Below are 21,642 nucleotides of genomic sequence, written 5' to 3'. Positions count from 1 at the left end.
GTTTTGTTTGAACATGTCAAGGGTAATGATATTCCTGGTTTAGCATTTCGCTATTGGTTTACACAATGTTCTTAGTCATGCTCAACTCTCCTTGGACATTCAGATGGAGTTTCAATGGTCAATAATGTAACAACTTTTTTTATTTTATTTAACTAGGGAAATCAGTTAAGAACAAATTCAATGACGGCCTAGGAACAGTGGTTTAACTGCCTGTTCAGGGGCAGAACGACAGATTTGTACCTTGTCAGCTCGGGGATTTGAACAGCTCGGGGATTTGAACTTGCAACCTTCCGGTTACTAGTCCAACGCTCTAGCCGCCCCAATGATGAATGCCTTATCTCTAGGAATCTCAGAAATTAGGGCACACCGCCTCAATATTATTCCTATGGCGAGAACTGAAAATTGTAAATTCGCTCAGTTATTGAGGAAATATGTCTTGTAAATCATTGTATCCACAACCTGGCAGTGTCACACTTCCCCTTGTCTCCTCATGACATACTGCAGGTTGGGACTACACTGGCTCTGAGACTGGCTCTGTGTTCTGACAGTGACCAGAGCAACAGACATCTTTTGGATGTCATAAAGTGCACAATAACTCATACAACTTTTTTTATGGAAAGTCAGCTAACATAATCTGAAATTAGCGGTCAGCTAATATGATCTGCAACAGACAGTCAGCCAATAAAATCTGAACAGTGGTCACCTGAATCTTGGCACAGTTCCATCCTCCTTCATATCCAATGCTGACAGGGCGGTTTGGGAACATTGAAAGCCTTTATTCAGCAGAGATGTCTCAGTCTATTTCCACCGCAGGTCTTTTCACCATGCAATCGATAGTCTCACTTCACATTTATTGGCAAGACAGGGACAGATAGATCAGCATTCTGAGATGGGAGTTGTCACCCTGCAGAGTAGGAATAAAGCGTTGACCTTAAAACAATAGCAAAGGCTTTCTAGTCCTTCACACCCTCCTTTTTTTCAGTTATCACTCTTGCTTTGTCTATTCAAGGAAGGTGGTCGTTTGTCCCCTTCATGAATATAGATTGATTGATGTACAACAGGAAATAGCAATTGTTAATATAAATATTAAAACCATCTCTGACTCATAATGTTGTATTCAGTTGTGGGTTTCCCACCTCCACTGCTCATAATATTTATTTTCATTCTTCCTTCCGCTCTACTAGTTTATGATTTTAATGAACAAATAAAGATAAACTTAAGCAAACTTTTAAAAGAGTGTGTGTTGTTCAACTGTGCACTGCTGTGTGCTGGTGGGAATCTCCCAAACTGCTTTCGGAAATGAATCATTTTAAATCCCTCTCTTATTATGGCACTCTCTCTCTTTACAGGCTTTCTCCCTCTGGTAGCTTAGAAGATTTGAGCCAAGTGAGTGGGGAAATAAAAAAAAAAAGCTTTCCATCAACAGTTGGATTGCACTGCACTGATTACACCAAAATGAAAAATATAAAAATAACAGGATGGAGGAGGGGAATGTGTGAGTCGTGTGTTGTTAAGAGATATCTGGGTAGAAGACAGGGAGAGCGTGCCTCTTGATCTAAAAATGAATATTGTTAAAAAAAATAAAAAAATGTTTTACTTCTGTGTGTGTTTATGTAGAGTAGAAAAACCACACTCCAAACTAGTATCACATTCGTCAATCATTACCTCGATTTCTTGTGAGTGATTTACAAGTTTAGTGGCTCATATGGGTTTAGTCTTAACTGAAATCAGTCATCCACATAGAGTCCTTGGAAAGCAGAGTGCCCCTGAAACAGGAAATATGGGGCCTGTGAGAACATTAACGCAAAGTGACATTAATTCGTAGTGAGCTAAAATGGAATTGGGATCTCTAGGATGATTTAGCAGTTGGTGTTTGAGCGATAGAGGGGACAAGCTGCAAAAAGGGAAGGAAAATTAGCCTGGAACAGAGAAAGAGGGAAAAGACAGGAGGAAACACAAAAACAATCTCTGACATCAGACCAAAGATGGAAGAAAGTGTACAATGCATGATTACCACAAGTTATCTAGCTAACTCACTGAGATATCATGACATCGTGCAATGATGTACAGGTGTTGGATCTTAATTTTATCACCCCGTTGCAGGATAACTTTAACATTTGTAGTGTATCTGAGGTTTAAAAAGGCTTCTGAAGTTTGTAATTTCCACTTTGAAATTTCAGACTTGATTTTCCTTTAAGACAAAATGTATCAACCCTTACAAAAATGTCCATCAATTATAATCCACATAATTCACATTCCTTGCTACTGCAGGATTATTTTCCTGCCGTAGCAAACTGGCTCAAATTAAGATCCTACATCTGTACGCACAATGGCTCATAGCAATGCCAGGGTTGTCTTCACGTTCCCTTCAGAACACTGTTTTACACAGCACTGTTTTAGACAACTGTGTTTTTAATCTGACCTTTGCGTGGTGATCAATAGATTTGACCAATCTGGATCATAGGAATTCAGTAGCCATTATGTTGCCTCCATTTCAGGCAAGATGAAAATCATGTATTCCTTGCTAATGTCAGTTACATTTATCTCGGAGCATGTAGAGACAAATAACTACTTTGTAGAGCGACACCACTTGCATGAGAAAACAAAAAAGTAGTCACTCAAAACATGTATCACACACACTACACACATGCACGCACGCAAACACACACACACACTTGTTATTTTATTCAGTGTAGCACTGTTGTAATGAATACTCAGGAAGAAAAAGGTGTAGATTCATGCGCAGAGCGTGACAGGTGTTTATTTCGCAGAAGGCAGGAATCGTGGTCACATGCAGGCAATGGTCATACACAGGTAGGCAAACAGGCAGGTGATTCAAAACTAGGACTGAAGGCTATAACTGGTTCTCACAAACGAGCTAGGAAAAGGCTTGGTAGAGTCAAAACGAACAATACCTCACAAAGGCACAAACAGAATGAACTGAACTAAATAAGGAGCTGATGAGACCAGGTGAGTAACTAACACAGGTGAAATCAATGAACAAAAATGAAAGACAGGGCTATGTTCAAGAACACAAAGACACAGGGCTACGTTCAGGACACAATGAAACAGAACACAAGGTTGACTAAGAAAATAAACACAGAACCTTACAACTGGAATGCCCTCATGAATGTATCTTGGAGTGACTATTATCTTGTCTGTTAATAGAGAGTAACGGGGGCCCTAGCCTGTTCTCCCTCCCTACTGCTTATGCAGCTCACACAGGGCATTCGCTGATTCATTCATATTCCAGCACTGATTACAAGGGTGGTTGCAGACTGCAGATACTGCTGGTGATGCTAAGAGACAAAGGGAGAGCATCGTGTCATCAACTCCTGAATTATTTACTGATCCACATGACATTAGTAGATGGTATTTGAAACATTGATGAACATTAAGTTCATCATGATGGGTAACTCAATATCATATTTGATCAAGCATGAGAGTACAACAACGTGTACTCTCATGTGTAGTAACTGACAACATGCATCAGTAGAGTCTTCAATTGACATGTCACTATTGTTTCTCGCTCACTCAGGACAACACACTGTGTTTGACCTGAGCCATTTATAGACTGTGCATTTGACCATTCTACATTATGCACAACAATGAGCGGTTATTATCGAGATTGCTACAGTGATGGGGTGAGCCAACAGTGTACTATGTTTGACACATAATATTGTTCTTAAACCATTTGAGAAAGGTGTTTTTTCTGCACTGTCATTGTCTTCATTTTGTTGCATATTTGCAGTGGTACAGTATGCCATAGATGGAGAAATATCTCCAAAGGTGTTTCTATTTCTGGCGGCGGTCTGTTAGGCTCACCGTGTTAATATTTCATCTCAGCTCCACTTCTACAGTGTGTTGGCAGAACTGTTGAATTATGTAGTGGATAGGAGATGGGAAAGTTCCTTTTCATTCATCACATTTTGCAGCATATGTGTTTAGTTGTTGATGTGTTCATGTCTTGTGTTTAGGCATACAGTACTGTGACACAGGTCTCTCTAAATACTGATTGGGAGGGACAGTTGAGATGGAGAGTGGAAGCGTATCCCCCTTCTATTTTTCTCTCATTTCAAAAGATTCCTCCTTTTATTAATCAAAGTCATTGATGACAATCAATTTCTTGCCTTTTTCAAGCAAAGCATAAAATTCCTTTACTTCTCTAGGAAGCATCTTACAGATGGAATCCTCACTACGGGAAACAGTGCCTTGTCCGCCCCACGGCTGTTGTTGTTGTTTTTGTTTTGTTGACTAAGCAGAGCTGGGGAGCGTTGTGCATCCTGGTAAAAACAAATATTGCAGTACATATGCTGCTGTTCTATTGCACGTGCAATGATGTCAGAGGGACATCATTTGTTGTTTGTAGTAACTTCTTTTTTGTGGTGAACGGACGTGGCCGTTTCACCACGAAGGATTACATCTCTTCCGGAGAGTCAATATGAATATAAATAATAGGAAATAAACCAGTCCCTTCAAAGGCCTTTCCCTACCTGTAATCTCACACGGACATTGCTCCTGCACAAACACACTCATAGTACACAACTTTACAAGTGTAATTTGTTGGTTTTATTTGAGTTATTATGCTTTTGTTTTTAGGACTGAAATTACAGTAAAGAAGTTAATCTCCTACATACAGTGCATTACTACTCCTCAACTGTGACAAACATCTGAAGTCAACAGGCTCCTTTATATGACTACGAAAATAAGTGGGCCAAAAGCATTAAGTGTAAAAAAACATTAAGACTACGGCTCTAGACTGACCAGTTGAATCCAAGTGAAAGCTATGAGCCCTTATTGATGTCACTTGTTAAATCCACTTCAATCAGTGTAGATGAAGGGCAGGATTAAATAAGGATTTTTAAGCCTTGAGTTAATTGAGACATGAATTGTGTATGTGTGCCATTCAGAGGGTGAATAGGCAAAACAAAAGATTTCAGTGCCTTTGAACAGGGTATGGTAGTAGGTGCCAGGCACATTAGTTTGTGTCAAGTACTGCAACAATGCTGGGTTTTAAACACACGCAACAGTTTCCCGTGTGTATCAAGAATGGTCAAGAAACACCCAAAGGACATCCAGCCAACATGACACAACTGTGGGAAGCATTGGAGTCAACATGGGCTGTTCTTATGGCAAAATGGGGTACAACTCAATATTAGAAAAGTGTTCGTAATGTTTTTCACACTCAGTGGCTTTTAAAAATGTTAGACTTTTATTTCTTATAACCATAACTTATAACCATGACTAGGTATGGCGATCTCTCCACCAAGGAGATATCCCCAATGAAAATTCTTAACTCAGATTAAAATGGTGGAATTATAGGTCCACCAATGAATATTACATTGTTCATTATTACTAATGAGTAACACAACACAATGATTGTTGGTCCACATGACATTGATTGGTCTTTCAGTGCTTGATCCCTTAATCACAATGATAATGAGAATAATTTGTACCTAATAAAATGTCCATTTACAGTACCGAATTACAGTACATAGTGCAATACATTCATGTATATGTTATTGTCTGGGCACGTTTCTTTCATGATGGCAAATATGACATTTCTATGCCACAGTTGATGGTTAAGATGTATTATGCTACTAAATATCTTATAGTTTGTTCAGTGTGATCGTTGATGCACTGTTATGCATCGGTATGCATTTTCAAGTTTTTTGTAAGTAAGAGGAATATATTATTCTCATGTCTGTACCATCTCCTATCTATTTATAATATAGAAAACGGGTCATTACGTTACTTTTATTGGCATAAGGACGACCTCTTTTCGAAGACGTGAGCTTGGTAAGAATCTCTCTTCTCAGTTTTCAGTCTAGAGATGAATACTACACATGATTATACGATGAGGACACAGCCTATAAGGTGTCAAATCCTACTGAGGTAGCAATACTAGAATTAGCCTCTGTACTGAGTAATGACAACAAATAATAAAATGCTAGCTAGCTTGCAATCAAATAACGTACAGTTGAAGTCGGAAGTTTACATACACCTTAGCCAAATACATTGAAACTCAGTTTTTCACAATTCCTGATATTCCCTGTTTTAGGTCAGTTAGGATCACCACTTTATTTTAAGAATGTGAAATGTCAGAATAATTGTAGAGAGAATGATTTATTTCAGATTTGATTTCTTTCATCACATTCCCAGTGGGTTAGAAGTGTACATACACTAAATTAGTATTTGGTAGCATTGCCTTTAAATTATTTAACTTGGGTCAAACATTTTGGGTAACCTTCCACAAGCTTCCCACAATAAGTTGGGTGAATTTTGGCCCATTCCTGCTGATAGAACCTGAGTCAGGTGTCAGCCTCCTTGCTTGCACACGCTTTTTCAGTTCTGCCCACAAATTGTCTATAGGATTGAGGGCAGGGCTTTGTGATGGCCACTCCAATACCTTGACTTTGTTGTCCTTAAGCCATTTTGCCACAACTTTGGAAGTATATTTGGGGTCATTGTCCATTAGAAGAACCATTTGTGACCAAGCTTTAACTTCCTGACTGATGTCTTAAGATGTTGCTTCAATATATCCACATAATTGTCCTGCCTCATGAAGCCATCTATTTTGTGAAGTGCACCAGTCCCTCCTACAGTAAAGCACCACCACAACATGATGCTGCCACCCCCGTGCTTCATGGTTGGGATGGTGATCTTCGGCTTGCAAGCCTCCCCTTTTTCCTCCAAACATAACGATGGTCATTATGGCCAAACAGTTCTATTTTTGTTTCATCAGACCAGAGGACATTTCTCCAAAATGTACGATCTTTGTCCCCATGTGTAGTTGCAAACCGTAGTCCGGCTTTTTTTATGGTGGTTTGGAGCAGTGACTTCTTCCTTGTTGAGGGGCATTCAGGTTATGTCAATATAGGACTCGTTTTACTGTGGATATAGATACTTTTGTACCTGTTTCCTCCAGCATCTTCACAAGGTCCTTTGCTGTTGTCCTGGGATTGATTTGCACCTTTCGCACAAAAGTACGTTCATCTCTAAGAGACAGAACGCGTCTTCTTCCTGAGTGGTATGACGGCTGCGTCGTCCCATGGTGTTTATACTTGCGTACTATTGTTTGTACAGATAAACGTGGTACCTTCAGGCATTTGGACATTTCTCCCAAGGATGAACCAGACTTGTTGAGGTCTACAATTGTTTTTCTGAGGTCTTGGCTGATTTCTTTTGATTTTCCCATGATGTCAAGCAAAGAGGCACTGAGTTTGAAAGTAGGCCTTGAAATACATCTACAGGTACACCTCCAATTGACTCAAATGATGTCAACTATCAGAAGCTTCTAAAGCCATGACATCAATTCCTTGATTTTTCCAAACAGTTTAAAGGCACAGTCAACTTAGTGTATGTAAACTTCTGATCCACTGGAATTGTTATACAGTGAATTATAAGTGAAATAATCTGTCTAAACAATTGTTGGAAAAATTACTTGTGTCATGCACAAAGTAGATGTCCTAACCGACTTGCCAAAACTATAGTTTGTTAATAAGAAATTTGTGGAGTGGTTGAAAAACAAGTTTTAATGACTCCAACCTAAGTGTATGTAAACTTCTGACTTCAACTGTACATCATATCATTGCAATGATCCATCTGTATTTCATGCTAGCTATTGACATTTCTCTAGTCTGGAATATATTCATCTGTACTTCCAATAACATCACATTATAGTAACTATGTTCCTGGGCTGATTACACAGACAGACTGGGGCTGATCTACATCTTAGCGAGCAGGTTACTGACCATCCTCTGTAGGTCCTGAGTACGCATTCCTGTGGTCTCCAGTACCTCATCGTGGTTGGCCTTCTCCTGGCTATTGTAGTCTGTGACCACCTTGTTGGTGATGAGAGACAGGCCAAAGACACGGAGACCACAGTGACGGGCCACCACCACCTCAGGGACTGTACTCATACCTACAGAGCACAGACAGAGGGTGAGAGAAGACAAGCATTGAGTTTGGTCATTTTCAACCTGACACTCGTACATTTTCTGTAGAAGAAATGGACATTGCTATTGAGAGACTTGAAGGCCATGGTCAAAACCCAATGAACCATACTTACCCACAGCATCTGCGCCTAGTTTCTGGAGAGCTCTGCATTCTGCGATGGTCTCAAAGGTGGGACCTGTCAGCATGCAGTACACACCTTGCTGGATGAAGGAGGAACAGCCCTGCTCCTCAGCAGTCTCTTTGGCCAGACTAGAAAGGTCTTTGTCATAGGCGTCCGACATGCAGGGAAAACGGACTCCAAACCTGAATCGATACATAAAGTCCTGTGTCATATCAGAGGCCCTCGGTGTCAGGTAAAGGACAAAGTACAATCGAAGGACTCCACAAGGGTAAGACCCATGCCCTTTACTGTAAAGAAATGCCAGTAATCAGGCTCCATGTATGGGAAAATGTGGGAGGAGACCTCTGGGGAGCCTTTTCCACAGCAGAAAGAGAAGCCCATCCTCTTCAGACAGAGGGAACATGCAACGCAACCCTTCCAAAGATCAAAAGACTGCTATTCTTCTAACCTTTCATCGTTGTGACCACACAGTGGGTTGTGGCCTGCAAAGCCAGGCATGTTGATGTGATCCTTGATCAGCATGATGTCACCCACTTTAAAGTTGGGGTTCAGCCCCCCAGCAGCATTGGTAATGATCAAGGTCTCCACCCCCAGCAGGAAGAACACTCGGACTGGGTACGTCACCTGGAGAAAAAGAGGAACTAGAGATAAGGGATCACTCAGTGCTGACATTTTTCAACAGAAAAACTGCACTGTTATCATTATTACTAGGTGACTAGACTATAATCATTATAGAGGGTGGAATCATTTTAACAAAATAAAGTCAATTTAAACCTTTAAAGTCTTAAAAACCTCTTAAAGATCGGACACTTTGTTCCAATTTTCGCCTAAAATGACATACCAACATCTAAATGCCTGTAGCTCAGGCCCTGAAGCAAGGATATGCATATTCTTGATACCATTTAAAAAAAAAACACTTTGAAGTTTGTGGAAATGTGAAAATTACTGTAAGAGAACATAACACATTAGATCTGGTTAAAGATGTGGCCTTTCTCTTGAAATGCAAGAGAAAGGCCACAATGTATTATTGCAGTTTAGGTGCAATTAGATTCTGGCCACTAGATGGCAACAGTGTATGTGTAAAGTTTATACTGATCCAATGAACCGTTGCATTTCTGTTCAAAATGTTTTTTCATGACTGCCCAAATGTGCCTAATTTGGTTATTAATAACTTTTCATGTTCAAAATTGTGCACTCCCCTCAAACAATAGCATGGTATTATTTCACTGTAATAGTTACTGTTTGAGGACAATACAGTGCCACCGACACGGCCTGCTACCAAAACCTGTGGGCTCTCCTTCACCGCAGCCAACGTGAGTAAGACATTTAAACTTGTCAACCCTCACAAGGCTGCCTACCCAGACAACATCTCTAGCCGCGTCCTCAGAGCATGCACAGACCAGCTGGCTGGTGTGTTTATGGACATATTCAATCAATCCCTATTCCAGTCTGCTGTTCCCACATGCTTCAAGAGGGCCACCATTGTTTCTGTTCCCAAGAAAGATAAGGTAACTAAGCTAAACGACTATCGCCCTGTAGCACTCACTTCCGTCATCATGAAGTGCTTTCAGAGACTAGTCAACGAGACGGCCTACAGGTAGGAGGTGAGGGCCCTCGGAATGTTGTGTCAGGAAAATAACCTCACACTGAACATCAACAAAACAAAGGAGATGATCGTGGACTTCAGGAAACAGCAGAGGGAGCACCCCCCTATCCACATCGACGGGACAGTAGTGGAGAAGGTGGAAACTTTTAAGTTCCTCTGCGTACACATCACGGACAAACTGAAATGGTCCACCCACACAGACAGTGTGGTGAAGAAGGCGCAACAGCACCTCAGGAGGCTGAAGAAATGTGGCTTGTCACCAAAAATACTCACACACTTTTACAGATGCGCAACCGAGAGCATCCTGTCGGGCTGTATCACCGCCTGATACGGCAACTGCTCCACCCACAACTGTAAGGCTCTCCAGAAGGTAGTGAGGTCTGCACAACGCATCACTGGGGGCAAACTACCTGCCCTCCAGGACACCTACACCACCTGATGTCACAGGAAGGCCATAAAGATCAACAAGGACAACAACCACCTGAGCCACTGCCTGTTCACCCCGTTATCATCCAGAAGGTGAGGTCAGTACAGGTGCATCAAAGCTGGGACCGAGAGACTGAAAAACAGCTTCTATTTCAAGGCCATCAGACTGTTAAACAGCCATCACCAACATTGAGTGGCTGCTGCCAACATACTGACACAAATCTCTAGCCACTTTATAATAAAAAAATTGATGTAATAAATGTATCACTAGCCACTTTATATCATGCTTACATACCCTACATTACTCATCTCATATGTATATACTGTACTCTATGCCATCTACTGAATCTTGCCTATGCCGTTCGGCCATCACTCATCCATATATTTATATTTATATATACATATTCTTATTCATTCCTTTACACTTGTGTGTGTATAAGGTAGTTGTTGTGAAATTGTTAGATCACTTGTTAGATATTACTGTGTTGTCGGAACTAGAAGCGCAAGCATTTCGCTGCACTCGCATTAACATCTGCTAACCATGTGTGTGACCAATAAATTTGATTTGATTTGAAAATTGGACAGTGCAGTTAGATTATTGGACAGTGCAGTTAGATTATTGGACAGTGCAGTTAGAATAACACAAATGTAAGTTTTCTGCCATTATTAGATTTGTCTATTTCCTGGGAAATGTTCTTGTTACTTACAACCTCATGCTAATCGCATTAGCCTACATTAGCTCAACCGTCCCGTGGACGGGACAAAGATCCCGAAGAAGTTTTAATGTCTTAGTCTTATAGGTCTCTCTTTATGTAGTGTTGTGTTGTCTCTCTTGTTGTCTTAGGTCTCTCTTTATGTAGTGTTGTGTTGTCTCTCTTCTCGTGATGTGCGTTTTGTCCTATATTGTTATTTAATTTATTTTTATTTTTAATCCCAGCCCCCATCCCCGCAGGAGGCCTTTTGCCTTTTGGTAGGCCATCATTGTAAATAAGGATTTGTTCTTAACTGACTTGCCTAGTTAAATAAAGGTTAAATAAAAAATAGATAAATCATGCTTATAGTAGGTCAGGGCGCAGACAGATTGTGTTTTAAGAGGGTCCCAAGATTTAAATGTGAAACGTCAACTAACACTGTCAAAGGTTAACCCAAGTTGACTGCTATGCTACTTTCACAGAGGTCAAAGCTAACTAAAGACACCAACTGTGTTATTCTAACATAATGGGACTTCTTCACAAAAGTGCAAACTGGTGAAATATCATTGAGGACCTCACTACTCATTCGAAAGAATTTAGTAGCTGTATTTAAAAATAAATATAATCCCATAAGGTGTCAGGTTTATCATGGGATATACAAGCATTCCAATACACTTTTTCATTAAATATTAATCCAATGTAATGAGGATATGGCTCTGGTGGGTGGAAAGAGTGGAGCTCACCATGGCAATGTCATAGCCCTCGTAGAAGTGGAAGCGGCCCCGCATGCAGACACACTGCTTCCCCTGCAGCTCCCCAAATACCAGCTGACTGACATGTCCTTGTACTGCAGTGGTACAACAAGAAAGACAGGAGGAGGATTTCAATAGAATTACTGAATGTAAATATTTCAGGCAGGTCCCAAGGACAGGAAGCAGCAGCCACCATCGGGTGACGGTCTGGTTCTGGGTCACAGTGAAGGGCTGGTGTTCTTACTTCATCTTTCAAAACATCTACATAAACATTTCTTATCTGACATTAAATGATTAAATGCATAAGTTATCAATGATCATTATAACATCTATTGAGCTGGATGATGTAATGGTGCATGTACTAACTGAAGACAGCAGGATGCTGTACAGTTTCAGGTGGTAGAGTGCAGGATAAGGATGGTGTCTGACCTGTGCTGTTGGGGAAGTGTGGGATGTCCTTGTAGGGAAACACAGTCTTGTTGTCCAGCAGGTCAGCAAGACCACCGAGGCCGGAACCACAGATGATGGCTATTTTAGGCCTCTGCTCAGTGTGAGACAGCAACCAATCAGCTGTCTCCCTGTAATCCTCATATTTGTAACTGACGGAAGAAACAGATAGTAAGTTCATGCTATTCAGTATAATGTTACAATCTAAATCATCAATGATCATCTGTGTTTCTGCAGAGATGGACTACTATACACCTTTCATCTGAACACAACCAATGGGAACATTTGTTTTTTGATTATGCAAAACCTGTCAATTACTGTCAAGTATCTTAGCAACTACTAATAACAGAATCATAGACAAACACACCCTTTCACACCCCGGGCTCCCGAGTGGCACAGCGGTCTAAGGCACTGCATCTCAGTGTTTGAGGCATCACTACAGACACCCTGGTACAAATCCAGGCTGAATCACAACTGTCTGTGATGGTGAGTCCCATAGGGCAGTGCACAATTGGCCCGCGTTGTCTGGGTTTGGCCGGTGTAGGCCATCATTGTAAATAAGAATTTGTTCTTAACTGACTTGCCTAGTTAAATAAAGGTTCAATTTAAAAATAAATTAATCTGCTCTCTTGGTACTGAATGTGTGTGTGTGGGAGGGAGAGACAGAGGGAGAGAAAGAGAGAGAGTGGGAGAGCTTATCCAATTGAATTAAATTGAAAACAACAAAATGTAATTAACTTCTACACATTTAAACTCTACAAGCATATCAAGTTGTATTGGCATTTGAGACATTATGGTTGTTGGCATTCTCGTCGGGTGGACATGGTGAATGATTGCAAGTCCTGTCATTAAAAAGTAGACATACACAGATTTTATAAGTGACCATAAATCCAATGAGATCACTTGGTCTGGAGGCCAATCTAACCAACATTAGTGGCATAGAAAGCAGTTTGTTCTGTTGTTTTTAACAAAATAAAAAATATTCCTTAATGTTATTTTACTGTACAACAGATACTACTGTAAACATGTGAAGTGTACTGCATGATTATATGAAACAGGACATACGGGTGGGAACTGGAAATTACTGTCTTATTTACGTTTTGAACCAATAGTTCGCCACAGAATAAACAAAGTCCTGTTCAAAGCAAACAGTTGGTCTTCCTCAATTTTCTTTGGGGGGCAATAAAAGGTGTTCATTGTTAGCAATAAACGTTGTTAGCAATTGTCACCATAAACGTTCATATCAGGCATGTTTCATTTGAAGTATTGAATCTGTTTTGTATACTGGTAGTGTTCTGCTCGCTGTAGTAAATGGGGGGAGCTCACAGGGCAGGAGGGGATGAGCCGCAGACCGATTGGCTGATTCCGTGAAAGCGCAGCGCTTCCATCACGGAGCTGTCCGTGGTGCTGCTGGCCACTGTCGGATCAGGACTTTCCATTCAGCACGGTCCACCGGGCCGCGGGACTGCACACTCCCTGAACCAGGCGCTCAATGAACACGCACAATGGCCACTCATTGTGTACTTACAACGCCGAGTCCCTTTCCTTTCAAATGAGCTGGCAAAACTAGGGCTGCTTTCAATGCTTCAATCAAATCATATCAAATCAAATGTTATTTGTCCCATGTGCCGGACACAACAGGTGTAGAACCCACCGTGAAATGCTTTACTTACAAGCCCGTAACCAACAATGCAGTTTTAAGAAAAATAAGAGTTGAGAAAATATTTACTAAATGAACTAAAGTAAAACAATAAAAATATAGAAGAGTAACAATACAATTTTGCATAGGGTTTTCATGAAAAGTAAGCTTGTCTGTTTAAGTGTTACCCAGGCCATCGTGTACCTACCTACCTACTTATTAGGATGTAGCCTAAACACTAAAATAATAGGGAGGGAAAAAAGCTAAAATATTGTTCAATATTATTTACCTTATATTAGGAATAGAGATTTTCGATATGTAGGCCTAAATCAGCAATTTGTATTGATATCTATCAGATAAGTCAATTATACCAGAGAACCACGATAATCTCTTGCCATGAACATTTACAAATCTGCCCATTTTATGTAGCCTAATCCATTGCCACATTGTAGCCTATGAATGACTGACTGAAGCTGGCATATCGGAAGTAGAATCAGGGCCCGGTTTCCCAAAATAATCTTACGGCCAAGTTCGTTGTTATGAACTTCTTATGAGCATCGTTAAATCTCCGAGATTTTTCTCCAAACCATCGTTATCAGGGACAGCGGTGGACAGCAGTGGAGAAGGTGGAAAGTTTTAAGTTCCTGGACGTACACATCACAGACAAAGTGAAATGGTCCACCCACACAGACAGTGTGGTTAAGACGGCGCAAAAGCACCTCGTCAACCTCACGAGGCTGAAGACATTTGGCTTGTCACGCAAAACCCTGACAAACTTTTACAGATGCACAGTCGAGAGCATCCTGTCGGGCTGTATCACAGCCTGGTACGGCAACTGCACAGCCCACAACCGTAAGGCTCTCCAGAGGGTAGTGAGGTCTGCACAACGCATCACCGGGGGCAAACTACCTGCCCTCCAGGACACCTACAGCACCCGATGTCACAGGAAGGCCATAAAGATCATCAAGGACAACAACCACCCGAGCCACTGCCTGTTCACCCCGCTATCATCCAGAAGACGAGGTCAGTACAGGTGAATCAAAGCTGGGACCGAGAGACTGAAAAACAGCTTCTATCTCAAGGCCATCAGACTGCTAAACAGCAACCACTAACTCAGAGAGGCTGCAGCCTACATTGAGACCCAACCACTGGACACATTAATAAATGGATCACTAGTCACTTTAAACAATGCCACTCTAAATAATGCCACTTTAATAATGTTTACATATCTTTCATTACTTATATCACATGTATATACTGTATTTTTTTTACCATCTTCTGCACCTTGCCTATGCCGCTCAGCAATCGCTCATCCATATACTTATATGTACATATTCTCATTCACCACTTTAGATTTGTGTGTATTAGGTAGTTGTTGGGAATTATTAGATGACTTATTAGATATTACTGCACTGCACTGTTTTTTTTTCACCCTCCCGCTTCACTTTGTACACAGAAGATCTCCGCTAAACATAGAATATCACGGTTTATCCGTCTCTCTGTGACCGCCGATAATTTCAGGACAAAGTTAAATACAAGTACAAAGTTGCCAATGTCTTAACAATTGATACAAACAAGCGACGTATACAAAGAAAACTGGGATGAGTGCATTCAAATATAGCCGAAAAACAGTAGTCTATATGCCTATTTAATTTATATTGAAATACATGTCATGTTCAATCAATTGATTTCTATTTTGCTACTTGTATGCTATTTTCTGTCATTTGTCTCAATACATATTTCATGATGTGTAGCCTAACGTGTATGCAATGATGTGCTAAATTGGTGATTTTGTGCATTTGTTATTGGGTAAGCATTATAATAAGCCGCCTCAATATTTGCAGCCGTAGGTGGTAATATCTCTCTAGGAGCTGATCCGTCGTCAGTATTGTGAACTAATGTTAAGGAAAGATTTGATTGGAGTAAACTGATCCTAGAGCAGCGGGCCCTTTCTTTCGATCCTTCAGTATCGACACGTGTTCCAACGATGACCGTTTTTTTTGCGTCACATTTTGGGAAACCATCGCTATATTTCATTCATTGCTACCGGGAAACCAGGCCCAGAACATTCATGGGTTACTGTGCGCTTCCAACCCCTGACACAGACGAATTGATTAGCATATAACCGTGGCTAACTTGTTATAGGCTCTACTGTAGTCTACCACGAGGACAACATTTCACCCCGATATAGGCTACACCGATATGTTATCTTACCTGGATGGGTTCGACGATGAAATGTTCATTGCTGTTTGTTCTTCAGCTACTGAGTTTAGCGACAAACGGTAATCGTAGGACGAGGTCACGGTTGCGACAGACAGATGTGATGAGAGGGTGGCGTGACGGAGGAGGAGTCGTTGGACTTGCGGTTCCTTTGATAGGGCTCGTTGTCCTAATCAACAGTTCTAACAGACTGGGCCCGGTTTCCCAAAGCATATTAGAGCCAAGTTCATCTCATATTTACAGACTGCCTCTCAGACCATTCGTAAAACAACTAAGTGCGTTGTAAGATTATTTTTTGTCCTTCCGCGTCAATTTATACACAGAAGATTTTTAAACATATAATCAAGCTGTTAATCTGTCTCTGGGACCGCAGATAACTTGGGAACAAAGTTGACTTAAAATGCAAAGTTGACAATGTCTTTGCAATTGAACAAGCAAAGGATAAATATATGCTTAAAATTAAAACTGAGATGACTGCATTAAACAATAAATAGTCCTACATCAGGCCTATATATTTTAATCATATTGAAATAAATGTAATGTTTAGTCAATTGAGTTATATTTGTAAGCTACACTGACTATTCTTTGCTAAATATATTTCATGATTTGTAACAACATGTGCACAATGATGTGCCAAATTAATCTGTGATTGAGTGCATTATTATAGTTTAAGCATTAGAATAAGCCGCCTCAATATTCGCAGCCATTAGGTGATAATATCCCTCTACGAGCTGAATCGTCTTCAGTATTGTGGAATAATTGTTGTCTAATGTTCTAATAATCTATCTAATGTTAATGTAAGATTTGGATGGAGAAACGTGATCAGAGAGCATCTCTACCACTCCTGCTGTCTCTAGAGTTGAACTCTAGAGAGTTCCATAGCTGCAAGCAGAACAGTTGAAACTGGAGCAGCAGCACGACCAGGTGGACTGGGGACAGCAAGGAGTCATCAGGCCAGGTAGTCCTGAGGCATGGTCCTAGGGCTCAAGTCCTCTGAGAGAGAGAGAGAAAGAAGGAAAGAAAGAAAGAAAGAAAGAGAGAAAAAGAGAGTAAAAGAGAGAGAGAATTAGAGAGAGCATACTTAAATTCACACTGGCCACCGGATAAGACAGGAGAAATACTCCAGATATAACAGACAGACCCTAGCCCCCGACACAATACTGGAGGCTGAGACAGGAAGGGTCGGGAGACACTGTGTCCCCGTCCGTCGATACCCCCGGACAGGGCCAAACAGGCAGGATATCATTGTTTTGTAATTCATTAGGCCTACATTAAAACTTCACCACAAAAAAAATCATTTCCTGAAATAGTGAAAATGGATGAAGGGGAACATTTGATGCGTAATATGTGTAGGCTACCTGAAACCATGCCCCCACACTGGAAATCCCCCATTTAAACGTCCCTTTCACACAGAGCAGATGTGCCCACATGACAGGCTTTTGAATGTCTCTTTGTGGTTAAAGAGCCTGCACTGACATCATGTGAAATGCATAATTACCCATGATGCCTGTCATTTGAGTGTGGTTAAATGTCAGGGTTTGATTTCATTTTGCCTTGTGAAGGCCTACATTGAGAGAGATCCCTTTTAATCATCCCCAACAGTCACTCTGTTTATGGTAGTGCTTGAAGGACTACTCAATTATTATTTTCTTCTGCATTTTAGAGCTCTCTCCAATGCAAAAGTGTAACTTCTAGCAGGCTACTTCAAGGTCTTCCTTGGCCAAGAGTTTAATTGTAGTGCAGATGTTGTCATGAGTCTGAGAGAACATTTGGCATTTTTAAAGCTAATTTCCTGTTAATCTACACACTTTGCCATGAGGAGGAGAGAAAATGTTGCAGTTTCAAGTAACTGTCCAGTGAAAATCAAATTTTTTAAAGTTAATATTCTGTTAACTCATACCCAAATAATGTTGTTGACTCATCATATGCTCGTATTTGTTGTCAGAGCATGAATTAGAGAAAAAAAAACACTTCAAAAACCTCACCTGTATCTCAAACAGACTGTTTAAAAAATGCTTGCTATTTCCTCATGTAGGAATGTAAAAAAAAAAAAGCACATCTTTATGCATATTAATTTCCTGCAATTCTACACAGTTTGACATGACTTATTATGCCTCTCTTTTGATGGGTGTTTTAAGGGGTGTTTGCAGTGGCAACCTGTCAGTTTTGAGCCCCACCTGTTTTGCATGTTATTTTTGCATTAATTTTAACGGCTGTTGGTGGAAGAAGGTGAGGACCAAGGTGCAGCGTGGTACATGTTCATCCTTTAATAGTTGAACTGAACACTGAATAGCAAAACAACAAAGAGAACAACCGAAACCGTTCTGTCTGGTGCAGACACAAAAACAGAAAGCAACTACCCACAAAACCCAGGTGGGAAAAGGCTACCTAAGTATGGTTCTCAATCAGAGACAACGATAGACAGCTGCCTCTGATTGAGAACCACAGACCAAACAACAAAGAAATACAAATCATAGAAAATGAACATAGAATGCCCACCCTAGTCACACCATGGCCTAACCAAAATAGAGAATAAAAGCCTCTCTATGGCTAGGGCGTGACATTAATTCATGTCACATATCAGTTTGCAAATAAAGCCACATACAAACAAGGTCTCTTTCTTGAGTAAGGCAGCTCCAAAATGCTGGTGTTTCAGCCTAGCTCAGTGCTTTCTGTGGTGGAGGGGCAGCCAGCGGAATATACAGAACGTAGGTGTTGGTAATCTTTTCTAGTTGCGCTGTAATTGTCTCAGTGTAGTAGTGTCACTCGTGGGGACACTACGTCTCTGCACAATCTACAGGGTGAGCTAGGCAGTTCAAGCCCCCTTGGGGGCTGCCATAGATTTACATTAGAAGTGCCCAACCAAGAATGCTCAAGATCATTGGCCACAGATGAAATTACATCAAATCACGTTATATCTACCTTAGCTTTGATTGGACTGATCATGTTACTATCAAAATCTTAGCTAGCATGCTAGAGAAGCAGTCATCATCATGAATCTTGTTGACAATCTACTGGCAATTATTTTTCAATCCTTATCAAGATAAATTATAGATACAAGTTATCTGTGCTTATTGGCCATTGGACAAAAACATTACACAACAAGTCGGAAATCGCTAATTCAACAATGAGTGGTTTGGAAGGAATCAGTGGCTAACTGCAAGTATAGGAAAGCAATTACTACTTTGCTTCCCTTGCCTGCTATTTGGTGGAGAGGGTGTGTGGTCCAAGTCTGGCTTTAAGGATTTAAAATATCTGTCTGAAAGGGTCTATTTTCCAAGCTTAAAAGGATAAACATTCACACGTAACACCATGGGCCAGAAAAGGTTGAATACATTTGCCATGCTATCAATCCAGCATGACTTCTGCCGCATTCAAAACAACTGAAAACTTGGAACTGGGAAATCTCAGACCTCAGTGAGTTTAAGACAACCAGGAACTGGGAAAAAAACGAGCTACGACTTGGAAAATCCGTTTTGATCCGTCATCCAACTCGGAATTCCAAGCCGGGAACTCTGGCTTCTTTCTCGAGCTCCGACCTGAAGATCACTGACGTCATGATTTGACCTTGTTTTCCCTGAGTTCCCAGTTGTTTTGAAGCACCTTTGATGACAATATTTGTCCACAAGAAGGACTGCCCCACCTTCCTGTTCAAGTGAGCACAGCACAACAACGGGGAGTCCAAACAATTGATTGTATGCTGCTTCATAAATTAGCTCATGTGCTTTTCTTCATGAGGAGGGGATACAGTGACAGTCAATTCCCATTCAAATATTTGTTTTCAACAAAAAGTTCAATAATTCCAGATGATATTACAAGGGTTGTTTTGTTTGTTGAATGCATTGTCTGTGAGTTGGTATATTGTCTATAAAAGTGGATCCTCGTGATTGTATTTTTCTTCCTTTTTAGAACACATAGGCTGTAATAAAATACTTCAAATGCCAGGCTTTGGCCCTTGTCTTTCTCTCCCCCTGTGGATTATGTTTCAAATCATCTGAAGGCATTGTCTGGTAGTAGTTGAGACATGGCACTGCCTTGTCAGGTTCTTCTGTTCTCCAGAGGCGAATGAAATGCACCACAATTTAGGCGAGGTGCTGGCAGGCAGAGTAGAACACTTGAACAATTAAAGGGGAGCTGGACACTAGGAGCTCAGATGCAATAATTTAATAACATAATATCCAACGTTTCGACAGACAAGATGTCTTCATCAGGGTATAATGACAAACACTGCGGGGTGACTAGTTTAAATAGTGTCAAAGGACACACACAGGTGTCTGTAACCATGGCCGGTGGTGGCCTGATATCTTTGGTTAATTCTCAGATATAAAAATAACATTCAAAAAACATGAATGGATAGCATACGATCATAGATACAATTTGGCAACATAGGTCTATCCCTTAGTTTTAGGTCAGTGTGCGTGCAGACAAAAGACTTCGCTGAGTTCCACGAAGGAGCAGCTTTCATGCTGAAATATAATAAAAAATGAACGCAAGTGAATGTCACCAAGTAAAATATAACTTGACTAAAAGTCTTAAAATATCTGGTACTAAATTAACTTTAGAACAGTGGTAGGAAAAATACAAAATTGTAAAAAGTACAATTAAATGCTATACATAAAATTCCTTATATTAAGCAAACAAGCACAATAAAATGTATTTATGATCAGATAGGGCCACACTCCAACAGTCAGACATAATTTACAAAAGTACTATTTGAGTTAAGTGAGTCTGCCAGATAAGAGGCAGTAGGGATGACAATGTGTAATATTAATAGGTAGGTGAATTGGACCATTGCTATCCTGCCTGAGCATTCGAAATGTCATGAGTAGGCCTACTTTTGGGTATCAGGGATAATGTATGGGAGTAAAAAGTACATATTTTCTTTAGGAATGTACTGGAGTAAAAGTTACCAAAAATATGAATAGTAAAGTATTGATACCAACAACAAAAACTACTTAAGTAGTATTTAAACGTTTTCTTTTTTACTTCAGTACTTTACACCACCAAGCAACAGTGTGAATAATGCACCATGTTTTTTTTTATAGAAATAGCAAACTTCTCCTCATTTCAATTCAGCACTAGGAGTTCCATTATTATTTATGCTTCTCATTTACAACAGACTCTTATGAAGTCATTCCCACTAACCCAGTTGGTTCCCACCAAGTTCCCAAATAAATAACTATCCCTTTTAGTGCTCTGTAGGTTTAGGTCATTGTTCGCAAACATCCCAATGTGTCTTGCAGAGGTTGTAGATGTTGGTATACTGTTTCACAATACAGTATGATCTTGAAGAGATATTCCAGATTACACACTGAACTCATATCGAAAGAGGCAGGCAGCATGTTATAGGAAATTGCAACTGTTTGTTCATGTCATCATTTACTGTAATCCCAAAGCTACTGTAGTGAATTCTCTTGATCACATCTACACACCCACATTGGAAGTCTGACCATGAAGCTGCAGTTTTAATTGAGATGTCTGGTATTTCAAAGGCGGCCCATGCAGCCTTTGCACAAGGCATGACGGAGGGGGGGGGGGGGGGTGACTATGGAGGACATGGTGTCTCACAGGGAATGTAGAACTAGAACAGTAATGACAGAAGGGGAATTTGCTTTCCGTTTCATGCCTACAAATCCTATTAGTTTGATCCTTTTACATATATGTCTGGCTCTGGCTGGTTTTGTAGAGTTTTGTGAGTCTTGTTTCTCGAGTGGTGACTGTTTGGAGGTTCCTGGAGGTTCATTACGTTTTAACACTGTTATACAACAACTATATAACCA

The 21,642-nt window shown here is 40.5% G+C and overlaps 1 protein-coding gene across 1 annotated transcript; it reads right to left on the bottom strand.

The window, feature by feature from the left end:
* Positions 1-7,703: 7,703 nt before the first annotated feature.
* On the bottom strand, positions 7,704-15,993 carry LOC110495269 (purine nucleoside phosphorylase). The gene is given in 6 exon segments (XM_021570523.2): positions 7,704-7,924; positions 8,072-8,262; positions 8,529-8,704; positions 11,548-11,651; positions 11,986-12,155; positions 15,857-15,993. Coding segments are annotated over 6 exon segments (891 nt in total). The 5' UTR covers positions 15,886-15,993.
* Positions 15,994-21,642: the final 5,649 nt, after the last annotated feature.

Source organism: Oncorhynchus mykiss, chromosome 2, assembly GCF_013265735.2.
Source record: "Oncorhynchus mykiss isolate Arlee chromosome 2, USDA_OmykA_1.1, whole genome shotgun sequence".
Taxonomy (NCBI): Eukaryota; Metazoa; Chordata; class Actinopteri; order Salmoniformes; family Salmonidae; genus Oncorhynchus; species Oncorhynchus mykiss.
The sequence above is the reverse complement of the archived record's forward strand: the minus strand, read 5'-3'. Positions and strand labels throughout refer to the sequence as shown.